This window comes from Cervus canadensis, chromosome 3 (genome assembly GCF_019320065.1).
Source record: "Cervus canadensis isolate Bull #8, Minnesota chromosome 3, ASM1932006v1, whole genome shotgun sequence".
Lineage (NCBI taxonomy): Eukaryota > Metazoa > Chordata > Mammalia > Artiodactyla > Cervidae > Cervus > Cervus canadensis.
In genome coordinates this window covers 93,846,479-93,865,079 of record NC_057388.1, presented here as the reverse complement: position 1 = coordinate 93,865,079, position 18,601 = coordinate 93,846,479, and the positions used below count along the sequence as shown (strand labels likewise).

Below are 18,601 nucleotides of genomic sequence, written 5' to 3'. Positions count from 1 at the left end.
ACCATCTAGACGTTAAGCTGCTTAAGAACAGGAGTTAAGACATAAGGGCTTTGTCCTCCCTGTGTACTGTAGGCATTCACTAAATAGTTGCTTTGATTTTTATTTTGGCAGCCTTAACACATACATTTTCTGTTGTTGCTAAAAACTAGACTTGTCATCTTGCTTTAATGCGTGATGACCGGCTTGTTATGGACCTAGTCTTAGGCTATCAGCAAACTGGCAGAATTTTAACTATAATTTCTTCCTTAATAAAATGTGTTCTGAGCTAGGTAAATCGAAGTATACTGATGTTTCTTACACAGTGAAGTATGAGAATGTGAGAAGGCATCTTGAAAGTACTTTAAATTCTGTCTTTGAGTTCTGTTCTAAAAAATAAAACTACTATAAACAACTTCACCTGCTATCCTGCCCTCGAATTATTTAGAACCGAAAATAGTGATTTTGTACATATGTGAAAATTGTAAATTGAAACTAAAATTTTAACATCATAAAACATTTAAACATATCAGCAATCCCTTAAAAATACACAATCCTTCCCTAATGTATCACGCTGTGCTGTGTTTAGTCAGTCAGTCGTGTCTGACTCTGCGACCACATGGACTGTAGCCTTCCAGGCTCCTTTGTCCATGGAATTCTCCAGGCAAGAATACTGGAGTGGGCTGCCATGTCCTCCTCCAGGGGATCTCTCCAACCCAGGGATCGAACCCAGGTCTCCCATAGTGCAGGCAGATACTTTACCATTTGAGCCACCAAGGAAGCCGAATGTATTATGCTGCTGCTGGTAAGTCGCTTCAGTCGTATCCGACTCTGTGAGACCCCATAGACGGCAGCCCACCAGGCTCCCCCATCCCTGGGATTCTCCAGGCAAGAATACTGCAGTGGGTTGTTGCCATTTCCTTCTCCAAATGTATTATGCTACTTCTAATTAAATACGTTAACACTAAAATTAGTATTGTTTAGTATAAAGTGTGTTCAGTGACATGATTTTCATTGTAGTTTGCTTATGGTAAGTTTATTGTTGTTATTTATTTGGCTGCTCCAGGACTTAGTTGTGGCGTGTGAGATCTAGTTCCCTGACCAGGGATCAAACCTGGGCCTCTTGCATTGGGAGCACAGGGTCTTAGGCACTGGACCACCAGGGAAGTCCCTGCTTACAGAATAAACTTAAAGGTTGTTCTCATGTCTTGTTTGTCTTTGTACTCTGTTGGTAGTAAGAAGGCTTATTAGTTAGGTTGACTGCATAGCACCTCTGGGAGAATGCTGGATGTTAGCTCTACATTCCTGGGAGGAAACTATTGTGCACAGAGCCATTTTCTGGCAACTGGGAAATGTTCTTACATTGGCTTTTCGGAAACTACTAATCTGTTCAGTATTGAGTATTAAAAAAAAAAAATTGTTGTTAGACATTTATCAAGTAGTAAATGGGCTTCAAATTGCTTTTCCTTCTCTTGAAGTGAAGTGGCTCAGTCGTGTTCAACTCTTTGCAACCCCGTGGACTGTAGCCTGCCTGGCTTCTCCGTCCATGGGATTCTCTAGGCAAGAATACTGGAGTGGGTTACCATTTCCTTCTCCAGGAGTTCTTCCCGACCCAGGGATTGAACCCGGGTCTCCCGCATTGGAGGCAGACGCTTTAACCTCTGAGCCACCAGGGAAGCCCTTCCTTCTCTTATTTGATCCTTATAAGAGAAAAAAGCAGATGTCATAAAATAGGGTCCTGGCATATTAAGAGACTTGCATGCACTTATATGTTCAAGGTTATGTTAATTACGGTTGCCTTATAGAGTCCATCTGCAATTTTCAGCCCAGTGTTTTCTCCGTTACAGCTATTGACTTGTACATAGTGAATTTATATGCCAGTGTGAAGTCCTGTATAAGCAAAGGGAAATGAAGTCGCATCAGGTTGCATCCAGGTTGCTATTTAAAAGGAGTTGTGTATTCGAATGGAATTATTTAGAATCTTAGAAACAAAGGAATCAACTTCCTTTGTGTCAGTGGTTGTCAACAAGGGGTAATTTTGCCTCTCCACACGCCAGTAGCTATTGGGCAATGTCTGGAGACATTTCTCACTGTCCGAATTGGGGGGGGCGGGGGCGGCTGTGCACAGGAGCCGCTAGCATCCGGCAGTGCTGCTCAACGCCTCCAGGGCAGAGGACGGCCCCCGCGCGGCGAGAGACGAACTGTCATTTCTCCTGAATGTCAGTTGTGCCGAGGTTCATCTGCCCTGCTGTATGTATTGCAAGGAATGGAATTACCAGAAGCCCTCTCAGCCAGAACAGATTTGGGCCAGAGGTGGGGTGGGAATGTGGGCAGGGAGGTAGAGTAGGTGGTTACAGATGTGTCTGTAGAAGTTTTGATGGATTTATCTGATTTCCTTTTTCTTGGCCTTTCTTTGTGCCAACACTTGGCATAGCAATAGTAGACAAAACAGTGAAGAAAACTTCTTTTTGCAAGCAACTGAGAAGAGTGGTCCCATACCCTGAGCTAATGATGTCAGTCCACTTCCTGTGACACTTGCAACTTCACTGCAAGCCAGCCAGCCATGCTATTGGGCTCCCATGATGTCTAGGCACATACATGATTTTGTTTTCTGGCAAGATTGTAAGAATTATAAACTAGCCAGTTAATTTCCCAAGGTATTTTGTAATCATAGTTCGCCTTGGGAGGATCCACGTTCCTTGTAGTTTCTATATCATGCGCCGTCTGTGAGTGTCTTGGCTAACATACTCTTGTTTGATTTCATTAGCCTAAAATCAAAGAAAATAGATGTTATTTTTTAGAGGACTTTTTAAGTTCACAGCAAAATTGAGTGGAGTACAAAAAGTTCCCATATACCTCCTGCCTGTGAGCAGTTATCTTTGATTTTATTTTAATACTAGTTTTCAGATAAACTTTATATAGATGCAAATGTTATTCTGTTAATGCAGAGTTCCTTAGTTCCAGCCTTCACTAAATGTAGAGCAAAAGTGAGGAGAAGATGGGTTTTTACTAAGTTACGAGGTTGTTTTTTTTTTGTTTTTTTTGCTTTTTCCCTATGAAGTAGAAGAGGGAACCTCAGTTTATCTTAATAGGCTTCTTGTTGAGTTTGGCTACCTAAAGTTCTAGGGCATTAATCTTCCTTAAAGTTTTCCCATGTAGTTGTACATCACTTTTTTATATTGGGGAGATTTTTTTTCCCCCTCCTGTGAAGTTTTCCTTATTTAGAATTCAATTTTTGGTTAACTGAAATCTTGAGAGTCCCTTGGACTACAAGGAGATCCAGCCAGTCCATCCTAAAGGAGATCAGTCCTGGGTGTTCATGGGAAGGATTGACGCTGAAGCTGAAACTCCAATACTTTGGCCACCTGATGTGAAGAGCTGACTCATTGGAAAAGACCCTGATGCTGGGAAAGATTGAGGGTGGGAGGAGAAGGGGACGACAGGATGAGATGGTTGGATGGCTTCACCGACTCAATGGACATGGGTTTGGGTGGACTCCAGGAGTTGGTGATGGACAGGAAGGCCTGGCGTGCTGCAGTTCATGGGGTTGCAAAGAATCGGACACGACTGAGCAACTGAACTGAACTGAACTGAAACCAAGTTAAGTTATTCAGTCTGACAGTGTGACTACTTTAAAGGTTAGAATGTGCCTTAGCCACCAAACCTTGTAATTGAGAGTGTTCTAGGACTTTATTAGTGTGATTTTGTTAATGCCTTATGCATTTGGAGCCAAGAGGAGACTGATGGTTGTGTTGTCGATTAGAATTTTTTCATCCTGGCTGCCAAGTCTCATTTGTTCCTTTAGTGAAATATTTCTTCTCCAAGTCATGACTGATGGACATTCTTTAATGTTTCTGTAATTTTTTGCTTCCTTTTCATCATGGGTCTCACAGGCTCCTGGGATTTGCCTTAAGCATTTAACTTGTTAAGAAAGCTAAATAATAGTCTATACAAAGACAAAGCAAATAGTCTATACAAAATCTAGAGCTTGGTGTTACTTAAAAAAAAAAAATCTCAGATAAGGTCTGGCTTTCAAGTGTTGACTATATAAGTTATGTGACTTGGACAAATTATTCTAGAGTCTGTTCCTTTATCTGTTAAATGCACGCTATACCTCCTGCTCTGCATACCTCAGAACATGAGCAGCAAATGAAATAATGACTGTGAGAGTGCTTTGTGAATTGTTCAACATAGTGCAAGTGTGAGGTAGGATGCAAATAGAAGGGTGAGCCTTAGGAGATTACACTGATGGTGAATTGGAATTCTGTTTGAAGAATTTATTTTCCTTTCTACTGACTCGTATGGTGTTGATTGCTTTTTCTTCATTTTAGTAAATTCAGAGATGACTTACTGCATTTAGTTGTAGTTTCTATCTTCTTATAAATAACGTCATTAGGGTTAAAAGCATCACTGACTGAAACGTTTTAATTTAGCATAGGTCAGTGATTGGGGCAAGGGAAAAATTATAAAAAGAAAACTAAATTCACCAAATAGCCTAGACTGTACCTGATAAAGTGTCATTGTCGTCGTCGTCATCATCATTAGTGGTGATTTCTCATCAATTCTGTAGAACTCAGTTTTCTGTGCTCTTCTCAAGAACTCCAGTTCGTAGTTTGACCTGCCGTCCTAGTCTCAATAAGACAGTTATTCTAAGTAGTAATTACACTTCACCCTTCCCCTCCCCCAAGCAATTACTTATATGCTTTGTGGATTCTGGATGGTAGCAGATCAAGTGAGTTTAGTCACAATTTATGAAAGCCTTTTTATCTTGATAGCATTATATCATATTTGATGCTATTTATAAAAGAACCAGGGAACCAACCACAGGACTCCAGGTCTTGTGTTGTGAATGATTGGTAGAACCGTTAAGGACAGAGTGGGCAGGCCACTGGAAATGATTCCATTTAAAGGGTAGCTTCGCCCCTGCCTCCTTGGCCTTTGTGACTAATGGAAAAATACTCTTTTCAGATTCAAAAGCCTTTTCATTACGCCTTTCTCCTCCAAAATACATGATCAGTTTTATAATCAGGAAGAACTTAAATTATTTTTTTTCTATTGGCTTATGTTTGTTTTTCATAAAATGGCTTTTTTTTTTTCATTTAATGGGCTCAGAATACAATCCTATACTGAACTTCACAGGCTTGCTTTTTTTATGTATAGCATAAATCAGCTCAGCTGGCTACATGCCCCACTAACTGAAACTTCATAATGTAGCTGGAACCAAATTATGCTCTGGAGCACTGAGTCTTTAAACTGGACTGTTGGCTTACAAAAGCAAATGGTGAAGCGTCTGTCAGGACAAGAAGCTCCCTCTCCTGAACCTTGAGCAAGTTTTTCCTCACTGATTTCAGGGGCTCCGAGTTCACGAGCAAAATCCTAACCAAGTTTATCTTGCTAGGACAACCTTTTCTAGATGCTCAATAAAGAAAGAATAATTCTTCTCCCGCTTAACCACGAAAGAACAACATATGTTTCTAACGTCAGCTTTTTATTTTTTTTTTTATCTTTCATTTTTTTGTTGGTAAATCTCCCAGACAACAGCAGTTCTGTAGAGAGTTTAAATATGAAGGAATGGCAGGACGGGCTAAGGGCACTTCTACCCAACATTAACATCAACTTTGGTGGACTGCCCAATTCTTCCTCCCCCTCCAACGCCAACCACAGTGCACCAGCGTCCAACACTGCCACCACCGACAGCCCGAGTTGGGACCGCCCTGGCAGCTGGACAGACCCAGCCATCATCACAGGTAACTTTCTCGCTCCTTCAGCTCCACTGACTGCCACTGGTTTGGTTTTTTAGCACAGATGTTCTAAAAGCAGAGGTCTCGTCAACATAATCTTCCCCCAAAGTCACAAGTGTGTGGCAGCTTCTTTGATCCTCTGGGGTCACATAGCCTCAGTTGTTAACTCTGTTGGCCTAGTTGTGTAATAAGGCGTTTGGTACCTAGGTTGCTTCCTTTGATGTCAGTAGGTGCTCACGTCTGACAGCATGCGTGTATTTTGTAGGTCTCAAAGTACAAAAGGATCCGACGTATCCTCTTAAAGGAACATACTCCACTTTAAAACATAAAGCTCTCTATTATAAGGCTATCTGGTCCGTGTATCCCTACTAGAGAAGGAGAAGCACAATTGGGAAATACAATCTTGGGGACTGGTTTTTGCAACTCCGCCTCTGTGACACGGGGGGATAATGCCTGTATAGTTGAAGAGGAGGCATGGGTTTGTGTGACAATAAATCGTGGTGGTTGTGGGTGGAGGATAAAAGCAACGTAAGCCTGAGAACGTCTTATTTGGACAGAGTTGAAAATTGCATTTCTTTTTGGATAAACTAAGCTCCTTAAAATTTTTTGTTTGATGAATTTCTTATTCTCTCTGCACAGACTCACCCTCTTCCTTCTTGTTTTGTTTTCTCTCCTTAGGTATTCCAGCATCTTCAGGAAACAGTTTAGACTCTCTTCAAGATGACAATCCTCCACACTGGCTAAAATCCCTTCAGGCCCTCACAGAGATGGACGGCCCCACTGCCGCTCCGTCACAAACCCACCACAGCGCCCCCTTCAGCACACAGATCCCTCTGCACAGAGCCAGCTGGAACCCCTACCCTCCTCCTTCAAACCCTTCCAGCTTTCACTCCCCACCCCCAGGCTTTCAGACAGCCTTCAGACCCCCCAGCAAAACCCCCACAGATTTATTACAGAGTTCAACACTGGACCGCCACTAGGGAAAGAGGAGAATTCATTAGAAAATGCAGGATTTGTCCCACCCTGTTTTCTCCCTCTCAGCCCACCCACAGCTCCCTTCTCATCTCTTACGTTCTGAAGAATCCAGTTCCTGATCAATTTTTTTTTCTCCCTACCCCCAGATGCAATGCGATCACAGGGTCATTACCATCCTTTTTTTTAATGTAAAAGTTTCTGTTGATCCAGCATTCAAGTGACACTGTTGAATGTTTTCTAAAAATGCCTTTTTAAGGAGGAAAAAAAAAGAAATCAAAGGGCAGTCTCGAAACTTAGAAAATTACTGTTTGTCTGTTGCGCATAATAATGATATAATCTGCTTAGCAGAAAATGACGATTAATCTCTAGGAAAGGTGAAGTAAATGCATTATCAACTGCAGAAGTTTGAAAACCAGGTTGAAATGAGATTGCTAAATGCATGGGGGAAAGCAGTGGTCCTGGCATCCATCTTGTATTCAGCTTATCACTATTGCAGGGAAAATGCTTTTAATTTAATTTTTAATTCTTTTGGCAAGTTGATGGAAAGGACTTGATTGTGTTGTTAAGCTTAAGAATTTATTGGAAGTTGATGGAAAGATAAATTGATCTGTAGTAGTAACTGGCCTGTTGCTAAAGAGTTTATAAGGAGGGGAGAAGTGATTTTTTTTAAAGGAGAAAAAATTTTGACTTTAGATTTAAAATAAATTCAGATGTTTTAAAGAAAAAAAGTATTCACAGATTTAATACCTATGCATAATATATAAGAGCTGAAATATAAGTGATTTTGTCAATCTTTCTCCTCTGTCAGAATCTTTTTTTCTTTTTACCGTAAATTCACCTGACTAAGGGCACTCTGAGATAGCACTGCTCTGGGGCCATCTGATCACCATCAGGAGCAAATCTCTGACCTCCTTGCCTGCAGCTTTTACTTAACCCTGTAGTTTCTGAACGTTTGTGCAGTATTGAAAAGACAGGAGAAAAGAAAACAGAAACCTGGTTATAACCTGATGCTAAAACTAAAAAAAAAAAGGAAATGTACCTCTTTCTTCAGAATTAAAACTAAAATCTTAAATAAAACAGAAAACTTGATGATGACCATTGGGTTGTTCTTGTTTTTGTTTTTCCATTTTGTTGCATGTGAATTTGAAACATTTCGTGATAACAGTCATCCGGTGTTTCCATGGATTTTACATCTTCAGCAATAGGGAAGATGGGTTAGAAGAAGAAACTAGAAAAAAAAAGTAATCTTACTGTCAGGCGTTGCCATGTGTGATGATCAGCCCGTCTTATCTTCAAGAGTTCCTCTCCCAGTGGCTTTCAGTAGAAGATGCTTCTTTGTGCTGTTGCATTGTGTGGGCCACACCTTTGCAACTGAGAGGCCTCACGTGCCACAAAGGAGCACATAGGCTGTGTCATGCTGAGATGTTGGCGGTCTCGGGGAGACTGGCAGGACCAGCAGGCGGGGTGCCATCCAAGCAGCAGCACGTGTGCGTGCTACGACGGGAAAGAGATCGGGAACACTGATGCGGGAAACCCACAGAGAAGTCTTTCGTGACCAGCTATCCTAGGGAGGACCTAAGAGGGAGAGAGAGTCACTGACCATCGGAGAGGATGAGGTTGCTAGAAATCTGCGTGATTTGGGTTACATTCAGAAGTTCAAAGCTGGAGTTGGTATATTTCCAGCTACCTCCATTAAGCAGATCTTTGTGGAATGAATTAAGTAAATCTTTTGAGATTTTACGTTCTGGTTTTTTTCGGGTTGATTGTCCTTCTTCTTACCTTTAATATGTACTTCAATTTGATACCAAAATTTTTTTTAACAATCTTTGAAGAATGTGAAGCAGATTGTTTCAAATACATGTCACCACAAGTAGATATGACTGGGTGAACAGCAAATTGTGTTTTAAAAAATTAACCACAATGTAACCTGTGATAGGAGAAGACTATAGGCTGTAGGCTTTCTTTAGTCTGTAAGCTTTGCTTCAGTTGCCTACATCTTCCAGTTGCCTAAATCTTCACTTTGTGCTGCAGAGTGGTGGCCCAACACACAAGTAATATCAGGTAGCCATGAATTATTATCAAGGCTTTGGGGCATTCAGGCCAGGGGAGTTGGTATATCAATAAAAATGTAAAAGGAGGGCAATTCTATCTTGCATGGCTGTGCTATGATTGTGTATGTGCTTAATGAAACATACATACAGAAGACCTTATAAAATATATAAATACCATTTAAAAAATAATAAAACCCTCTATGCCTACCACCTAATTAGAACCTATAGAACCCTCTATGCCTACCACCTAATTAGAACCTATAATATCGTGAAAGACCTCCTATCTCTCCCTTTCCAGTTTTCTTTCCTTCCCATCAACAGACAACCATAATCTTGATATCTGTGCTAATCTTTCTTTTTAAAATCTTGCGATGACATACATATCCCTGAATAATGCATTGTTTCATTTTTTTTAAAAAGCTAAGTTGCAAAGCAAAACCTAAATGTGTAAGGAAGAGCAGTATTATCACCATCAGATCCAGGCTTTTAGAAGATAAATTGAACGGATTCTCTAGGTCATAGTTTGGCTTTAGTTTCACTGATAATTTATAAAAGCCAGTTCTGGGGAAGACGATGCAAGGCCATGAGTGAATCCTGGAGAAGGATGCCAGTGGGGCCTCTGACACGGCTGCCGGCAGTCTGACCCTGGGCGTCTGGCAGAGACACTGATGCAAGTAGTCTGCTCTGTTTCCTGTGTGTGAGCTCTCTGGTTTCCCTCCAGTCCTCTGGAGTTGATCAAAGCCCAACCTATGGGAATGGGATGGTTTAAAAGAAGCGTCAGCTGATCAATTCACCAGGGCATGGAGGGGAGAACAGAAATTTCATTAGATTTGGTCAAAATCAGATAAGTGCAAAAAAGAATCTGGACCAAACCAATTTAGGCGGTCTGCTGGCATAACAGCAGTAGGAATCTTGGTACTGACAGCCCTCAATGTCTGTCTCTGGGCTCACAATTCTTAGATCTGGTGCACTGCCGACATTCCTAGTGTTCCCTTCACCTGTCTCCTTTCTTGGGTCTTTTCCCCCCTGTATTCCTGTATGCCATATCTTGGTCTTTTTTCCTCTAATTTTGTTGGAGTGACATCTTCCAGAAACTCCTTGAGAAATGCACATGGGAAATAAATATTTTAGTATTTTGCATACCTGAAAATACTGTTTCAGTTGATAAACCGTAAATTGTTGATACAGAAAATTGTAGATATTTTTCCCTTTAGAACTTTGAAGGCCTTACTCTCTTGTCTTCTTGCTTCCAGTATTACTGTTAAAAAAAATTCAAAGCCACTCGTATGTAGTCCTTTTGTCTCTCTCTCTCTCTCAGGAAGCTTGTAGAAATTGTCTTCTGTGTTCCTTGATATGGGTCTATGCTGAGCACAGTGGATACACACTAGGTTTTTAAAACCCGGTGACTCACGTCCTTCAGTTCTAGGAAATTTTCTTGACTTATTTCACAAGTGAATTTCTTGCAGTTATTTTCACTGTTCTCCCTTTCTAAAAATGCCCTTACTCTGGACTTTCGCCTTTTTTTCCAATTTGCCAGCTCGGTCTTTTGCTCTTTCTAGGAAGTTTTATCTCGAGTTTGTTTATACATGTAGCTGTCTTCTCCTTGCCTTGTGTCTGTTTCTCCCAGTTGGTTTTACCTCTTTGCTCTGATCTCTGTCTTTCACATTAGAGACTTCGCAGATCCCTGGTAACTCTTATCCACTCATGAATAAGACTAAAAAGCTGACAGGAAGTTTTGTAAACAGGAAGGCATGCCAACTTTGAACTTCACTTTGGGAAAGTCTGGATGGGCTCTGTTGGGGAAGACCTATTGTCAATGTCTTTGGGCTTTTTCTCCTGGGCTGGTCAGATTGTCTAGAGAAGAGTCTCATGGTGGCTGGTGAGGGTCTGAGGCCAGAGCTGCTACGGTAGTCTCTGTATTCATTATGAGAATGTTTACTTCATCCTTGTTTTCAGTCCTTTTCTCTCCAGAGATTGTCTCCAAGTAAATACCTGTCCATTTAAGAAACGTGTGGTTGCACTATGGTGTGGAGTGGGGGATTGAATCTAGGAAACTAACTTCTTGAAACAGCTTTCTCAGTAAGCTTTACTTTAGCCCCGCCCCACACATTTTATCCGTGCTTCTCAGGGCACCTGGCAGTGTGTGCCCTTGAGGGTGCTGTGGTGTGAATGGTGTTGGGTCTCAGCATCTCTGCTGCTAGCGTGAAGTTTCTCACCAGCCAGGTGACTCAAACTGCTGTTTTCTTGGTCACCGCATTTTGCTCTGTCATCTCCTCTCAGGGTCTCCCTGCTTTTTTCTTTATTCTAATTTTAAGTTAAGTATGTAGGTTTAATCTACCATCTTAGTCCAGTTTTGTGCTCTGATTTTGTAAGCTAATCGGCATAGATTTTTAGGCAGTAGAGGAACAAGCGCTAGCCACCATGTTGTGTATATATATATATGTATATATATGGTTTGAATGGCACCTGCCCACATGTTTGTTCTGTTAACCTTGAAGTGGTTTCTCTCTTTTTAATATCCTCTTTTCCAATGAAGCTCTTTTGATTTACAATCATTAGTTTGTTTTCCCAAAGCTTATCATACAGGGGATTATTTTAATGATTAAAATTTTGAACTAGATGTCCGCATTTACTGCAGTTTTAGGGGACATAGCAAGTCAGATGGATGTGGGTCATTTTCTAGGCTACCCTGAGTTAGAGCAATTCTGGAAATTGCAGAGGAGGAAATAGCCTCCCCTTGGCACTGTATGGATTATATTTTGTGAGCAGGTAATAAGTGTCAACAGTGTGTATCCACAAGGATTATGCCATGACAACCCATAACAGAGCTGAATACAGTTAGCACTCTCCACCACCTGCCTGAATTTAAAGACGTGGCATCCACTGCACATGTTATTCAAGTTTTCTATCAAGTTTTTACCATCATCATTTGATTTACGCTCCTTATTATATTTAGGGTATGTAGACTTTAAAGAGTTGACAGCTTCTATACTTTAAACATAATCATGAAACATATCCTTTGTCAGATATGGCTATTTCCACTCAAGAGATCTATCCAAGTGAAAGATGACTGAGGACGTTAGCATGAATTATTTAAAAACCAAATACTTATTTTGTCACAAAAATCAGTACTCAGTTCTTTGTGCTTAACACATTATTAGCTTAGTCTAGACATAGCTTTTAGACATGCGGGCAATTTCCTACTGGAAAGAACTGCCTTTGAAAATTCATTTCTAAAATTGCCACTGAACAAATTGATTTAAAGAAGAGAATACATGATTATGGGGGGGGAAATGCCTTTAAAGGGTAAGATAACAGTTTCCATTGGTGGTAACCCAAATAATTTGAGAAAGGACATAAACATTGGCCCAAATGTTCAAGGCACATCTCATAAGAATTGGCCATTCTAAAGTATTCGGCACTTGCTCCGTCTCTGAAGGAAACTGAGTATGTTATGCGGGTGTTTGTAAATGGAGTCCTTGCACTTCCTTCTACAGCTTCCCTCCTGAGTTGATGGGAGTAGGTATATATGACCAATAGAGGTTAATAGTTCAAATAGAATATTTTTGTGTAGGCTGGGTGATTTTAAAACTAAGGCTCATAAATAATTAAGAGAATTTAAAGAGAAAGAGCCGACTCTAGAAAAGACCCTGATGCTGGGAAAGATTGAAAGCAGAAGGGGATGACAGAGGATAAGATGGTTGGATGGCATCACTGACTCAATGGACATGAGTTTGAGCAAGTCCTGGGAGATGGAGAAGGACAGGGAAGCCTGGCGTGCTGCAGTCCACGGGGTTGCAGAGACAGACACGACTGAATCACTGAAAAACAACAACAAAGAGAAACAATGATCTGTGGGATATTTTTGTTTTCAGCTTTAGTATTTGCAAAACAGATAACTATTAATAAAATACCTAAGGTCCAGAAGATTGCATACAGTCCAGATGTGAATTCCTTGGTTTTTATCAGTCTCCTTAATATGCAAAAACTACGTAAACAGACTCAGAGAAGTTGAGTCTTGTCCTGGGTCACAGATTTAATAGCAGAGCTAAAGCTTGCTGTCACCCATTCTCAGCTGCATTTATCCATTACTTTGCTCATCCTCCCTTTCTGTTCTGAAACTCCAAGTGTTTGCCGCCTTTCTTGTTTATATTTGTAAAATGACTGAGATAAGGATGGAATTGCCTGCTTCCTCCTTGTTTTATTTTTCTTTCTTCCTTATTTTAGTAAAGTGGTGGTGAAATGAAGGGTGTGAAGAGATACTTCTTGTTCCGAATCATAGAGTGTGAGTCAAAGGTTGGCTGGGAAATAGAACTCTGAGGGACTTCTTGACTATGTTGTGCTTATGTTGAGTTTTGTTTACATAGACTACCAAGTTAGCCAGTGTCTCCTGGATTTGGGGCAGATAAGAAAAAGGAACAAGGTAATTGTTTTCAAATATTTGAAGGACAGTTATGTAGGAGAGGAAAAAGGATGAAGGACACAACTGAGTCTGGGATGTAAAGGAGAAATTTGAGTTTAATAAAGTCTAACATTTGTTTCCAAACATCTACTTTGGGCTGGGCATTATGCCAGGTGCTTCAGGAGGTACAAAGATAAGGTGATTCCTATTCTCTTACTCTGAAAAAGTCTGGATAGTCAACTCTAAGACTGTGGACTTCTCCAGTGGTCTAGTGATTAAGACTTTATGCTTCCACTGCTGGGGGCACATGTTTGATCTCCAGTCAGGGAAATGAGATCTAATATGCCACCCTCCAAAAATAAATAAATAAATAAATAAAAATTAAAAACTAAGACTGGATGTGAATGTCTAATGTATGAAATGTCAAACCAGCTCAAAGAAATGCAAGCTTTGGATAAACTAAGACTTGGGTGGGGACACAGCCTGAACAAAGAAAGGCCTTGTGATGAGATTGCATAGGCCATGTTTAGGGACTGCATCTCAGTTTGGAAGGAACCTGGGATTGTGCAGGAGACTTGTGAGAAAGAAGGCCTGCAAGAGTCCTGGACTCTGATTTTGTTGGAAATGAGCCTGTTTCCAGTTTCTGTTTTAGGAGAGAGACATTATAAGATTGCACTTTGTACATACACAGCCCTAGGCAGGAATGATGAAGATGGGAGAGACACTGAAGTGAGATTCTTTAGGTTAATGAAAAACCCCAAGAGTCTGGGGTTTTGCCTCAAAGGGACTGTTGATGACCGCCTGAAATTTTCTGTGAAATAAGGTGTGTGCATGTGTGTTCCATCAACACATAGGAAAGTCCACAATACAATAAAAGGTCTAGCTAGGAAACAAGAGAAATAGTCCAGGTGAAGGTTACTGATTAATAAGGGGTGAGAGGATGAGAAGGGGAAATAATTCAAAAGATATTTCAGAATCTTGAATTTTTCCCAGTGACAGATTAAGGATTAAAAAAAAAATTCAGAAACATGTTGAAGTTTCTAGAAGTTTCCACTAGACTAAGTTCTGAGAGCAAGGAAAACACCTACCTGTTTGTTTGTTTAGGCCATACCAAGTGGCATGTGGGATCATAGCTCCCTGACCGGGATTGAACCTGCCACCCCTTCAGTGGAAGCACATAGTCTTAACCAGTGGACCACCAGGGAGGTCCCCATATCTACCTGTTAGCCATGCTAGTCCCAGCACTTAGCAAAGGGCCTGGCACATAGTAACCTCTCAATAAATGTTTACCTGAATGAGAGTAAAATTTAGTATGGCTGTGGTTTGCAGCCAGATAACTGGAATAAATAATAAATAAATAACTGCATTGTGCTTAAAAGAACTGTGGACTCATGAAAAGGAACTAGTTTGAAAAGAAGGTGATTTTTATGGAATGTGTCGATTTCGAGGTTTCCGCAGGTCATCAAGATGGAAGTGTCCAGGAAATAGTTGGAAATTTGGATGCGGAACTTAAGAGGAAAAGCCAGAGGTAGAAAATATAGTTTTGGCATCATCTTTACAGTGGAGAGAAGTGAGGTAGAAATCTGGGGGGAAATAGAGATGAGTGGTCTGACAAAGAACTGAGTATATGGTGTCAATGTAGGACTGTTTCTAGGCAAGACTTACTCAAAATGGTATCCTGTATGAGGCTTTCACCAGGAAACCAGGGGTTTCACAACCCCCAGGAAGGCTGGGAGAGGAAAGGCTAGGAGGACTCTCTGGCTTGCAGGAGATCTGGAATTGCTGGGGTCCGAGGAAAGCCTTCACCCAAGAGCTCCCTCTCAACTGCCTGCAGCGCTAAGTTGGTGATTCTCAGGAGGCTGCGGGAAGTGGCTACCAAAACCCTGTGTTTGCCAGTGGCCAGCGACCTGCCCATAGCTGCTGATTCTAGGAGTAAGACTTTTTCTTTCTCACCTTTCAGATTTCACTTTTGGGCCTCTTACCAGCAGGGCCTAGCCTGGGATCCTGTTGGAGGCACTCTGAGAACTGTGATGCAGAGAAAAGGGTAGCAGGATGTGGGGCTGATGATTGTCAACAAAGCTGGCACCTGTGGTTTAGAGCAGCTAAAATGGGTCATGTCACTTCCCTTCAAAACTCTCCAAAACCCCCACTCCCAACACGTTCATAATGAAGTTTAAGTTTCGCTAGGGTGGTAGCCAGTGCCTTCCCAACGCACAGTGATATTCTGTGTTTCACAAGACTGTCTGTTCCGTGCCTTTCTGTTCTCTCAACTTGGAATATCCACACCAATCTCATCTTCACCCTGGTAATCTGCTCCTTGAGGCTTGCTCTCAAGTTTTGGTAGTCCTTGGTACCTTTCTTACCCTGAGTAATGTTTTCTTTATTTTTGTCTACATGTTTCCAGGGCTTAGCGTACTGACTGCCATTTTATTGGCATAAATGAGAGAAGGAAAGAAACTTTGGGTGGTGGACTGCTATTAAATTTTATTGGTAGGTGATCAGTAATGATCTTCAAGGGACTGGTTTTAACTCAGAGGAGGTACCGAAAGTCAGTTGCAGTATGAGTTGAAGAATGAGTAGGAATTAAAGAATTAAGAGACATGAATGGCCAAGACGTTTGATGAAGAGATGATGACAACACAATTTCAGAGGCCAAATTAGAGTACCAGCAGCTTCCTGCCTGTTGCCACCCACCGCCTCCGCCTATCCCCGAGGAAGCCATAAGCCTTTTAGAAGTCAGAGAAGACAAAACTACCTGGAAAAGGAAATTTGAACAAGAAAGCTGAATTCAATCAAGAGCACATGTGGAGGTTTACTCATAGAAAGAGGGATATTTTTTCCTCCAAGATATTAGTAGTAGCAAATACGAGAGAGGATTTTGAGGTTAAAAACAAGAGATCTTTTCTTTTTTTAACATATATATTTTATTTAAGTGTGGTGGTTTAGCCACCAAATCATGTCCGACTCTTGCGACCCCATGGACTATAGCCCACCAGGCTCCTCTGTCCATGGGATTCTCCAAGCAAGATCACTGGAGTGGGTTGCCATTTCCTTCTCCATTTATTTAAGTATAGTTGACTTAAAATATTTCAGAATCACAGCAATATTTCATTTATACACAAGACAAGAAATTTTAAGAGAACCCATAAGCTCAGTATAATGAGGAGGCCAGGGGTAGACTCAGGGTTTGGAGCTTAACCGACAAAATGTTTAATTAGCACTTAGGAAAATGTAGCAGGAAGGTTTAAAAAAAAATGGATAAAAAGAGTGGCAAACAAGTAGAAAGGGCCTAGTTGAGGTTAGCATATATCTGAAATGGACCCAATCAGAATAATTTGATGTCGTCCCCAAATACTTAACAGTCTTACAGCAAAGAAAGGCAAGCAGGCAGTAGAGAGTACCTGGACTTTTAGGAAATAGACATGGCAGAAACCCTGGGGTTGGTGCTTTGGGAGAGTGGTGCTCTTACCACCAGGTTCGGTCCCAGAGAAGGCCAGCAGCAGGGGATGTTCTTAAGCCACGCACCGGTCTCCTGGGGCAGGGCTTGCTGCCAATGAGGTTGTGCACACACACTAAACAGTTTCTTCTCAGGGCAGAGCCGAATGCGGGGGGGGGATGGGGTTGGTGGTGGTGCCATACCAACCAAGAAGTTGGACTTCTCCCTGATCCCGAAAGCTGCTTCCAACATTTAAGATTTTATGATTATTTTAGGATTGCTGTAGAAGTTGGCAATCTTCAGAATTCAAAACTGAGTGTAAAATGTAATAGACTATGTGCAGAATTATTAAAATAAAATTCACAATAATCAAATTTCATATATTGATTTTCTTCCAGGGGTATCTATGTTCTCTTGTTAATAGTATCCCCTTAATTCTTTTTTTTTTTTCCACTCAAAATATTTCTTGAGCCAGAGGTACTAGGCTGTGATATGCTGTAGGGATACAGTTGGTAATAAAACAGACATAACTCCTTCTTTCTTAGAACTCATACTTGAGTGATAGTGCTGACCATTAAACAAACAGTTCAGTAGTGACTATGCACTCATATCAAAAATGCAGAGGAAGGAATTCTCTAGTGCTTCAGTGGTTAGGACTCCAGGCTTCCACTCATGGGGTCTGGGGTTTGATCCCTGGTCAGGGAATTAAGCCCTGGAGAAGGAAATGGCAATCCACTCCAGTATTCTTGCCTGGAAAATTCCAGGGGCAGAGGAGCCTGGCAGGCTACAGTCCATGGGGTCACAAAGAGCTGAACATGACTGAGCATGCATGCACGTCAGGGAATTAAGATCCCACAAGCTTTGTGGCTTGGCGAAGAAAAAAAGTGCAGAAGAATATGTTTATCACCCTATGGTAAGGAAAGCATTTATAAGCAAAATGTAAGACCCAAAAGAAAAAATATTGATTCATTTACTAAACCTAAATTTAAGACTTATAAAACAAACACTATAAACAAAATTAGATCAACAATAGACTAGGGGAGAATCATTGCCACGTATGTATTAATAACCATAATCTAGTTGAGAAACCCCTGATATGAAACAGCAAAAAGTGCTGCTGCTGACTCCATGGCCTTGGGAAGACCACTGTACCAGTGCTGGCCTCTTCATCTACACATCAAGATCTTTATACTCATGTGGCCGTGAGGCTTGAATGAAATATTGTAAATGAGCATGCTTTGAAAAGGAAGTACAATGCAAATACCAAGAAAGAGTGTGTAATGATTTACTGCTACCGTGCTTTCTTCACCTGAAATACTGCTGTCAAGTGGCAGGCTGATGGCTGGGAACATGGGCATACACTTATGGTCACGTGGATTTCGTCAGTGTAGGTCAAGGAGCCTCCTAGACAGCCCTCCACAGGCCACGCTGCATTGTGACCGTCACTCCCCCTGGGAATAGCACCCACAGTTTCCTTTCAAGAAGACCTTCAGTTCAAGTGACTTCTAGGTTTGAATTCTGCTACCAACCCTCCTGGGGAAAAGCCACTTTTTTGGGTTTGATTGCCTCAGATGATCAAGATGACAGCTTTGAGTAATTACCCTTATTATATTTGACACTTAAAGAGCTTCTAGTCATAAGCAGCTGTTGTGATAACCACTGTTATTCCAGGTTTTCATGTTGGGAGCAGATGCTCCTACACGGTATATGGCAGGGTATCTAAAGTGTGTTTCAGAATCCTGTATCTAAGAAGACTTTTAGGGACCACCAAATGTGTCCTTATATATCAAAGAAGGCTGGGACGTCCCTGGTGGTCCAGTGATTAAGACTCTGTGCTTCCAGTGCAGAGGGTATGGGTTCAATCCCTGGTCAGAGGACTAAGATCCCACATGCAGCCAAAAAAAAAAAAAAAAGGCTGAATTGTAACCCCACATAGACAGATGAATATTTTGCTTATTTATTCCTTGAACTTACATTTTACTGAGTACCCACCAGCTAGAGTGCCCTAAAGGAAAGGAAA

The 18,601-nt window shown here is 41.3% G+C and overlaps 1 protein-coding gene across 4 annotated transcripts in view; it reads left to right on the top strand.

The window, feature by feature from the left end:
- CNOT4 (CCR4-NOT transcription complex subunit 4) overlaps positions 1 to 7,787 on the top strand; it is a 149,649-nt gene extending 141,862 nt beyond the window's left edge. For 2 of the 4 annotated variants that reach the window (XM_043463789.1, XM_043463788.1), the window contains exons 11-12: positions 5,511 to 5,723; positions 6,396 to 7,787. In XM_043463789.1, coding sequence (XP_043319724.1) covers positions 5,511 to 5,723; positions 6,396 to 6,697 — 515 coding nt within the window. In that variant the 3' untranslated portion in view covers positions 6,698 to 7,787. The remainder of the gene's footprint in view (positions 1 to 5,510; positions 5,724 to 6,395) is intronic. The other 2 variants (XM_043463791.1, XM_043463790.1) reach the window with 1 other exon arrangement.
- Positions 7,788 to 18,601: the final 10,814 nt, after the last annotated feature.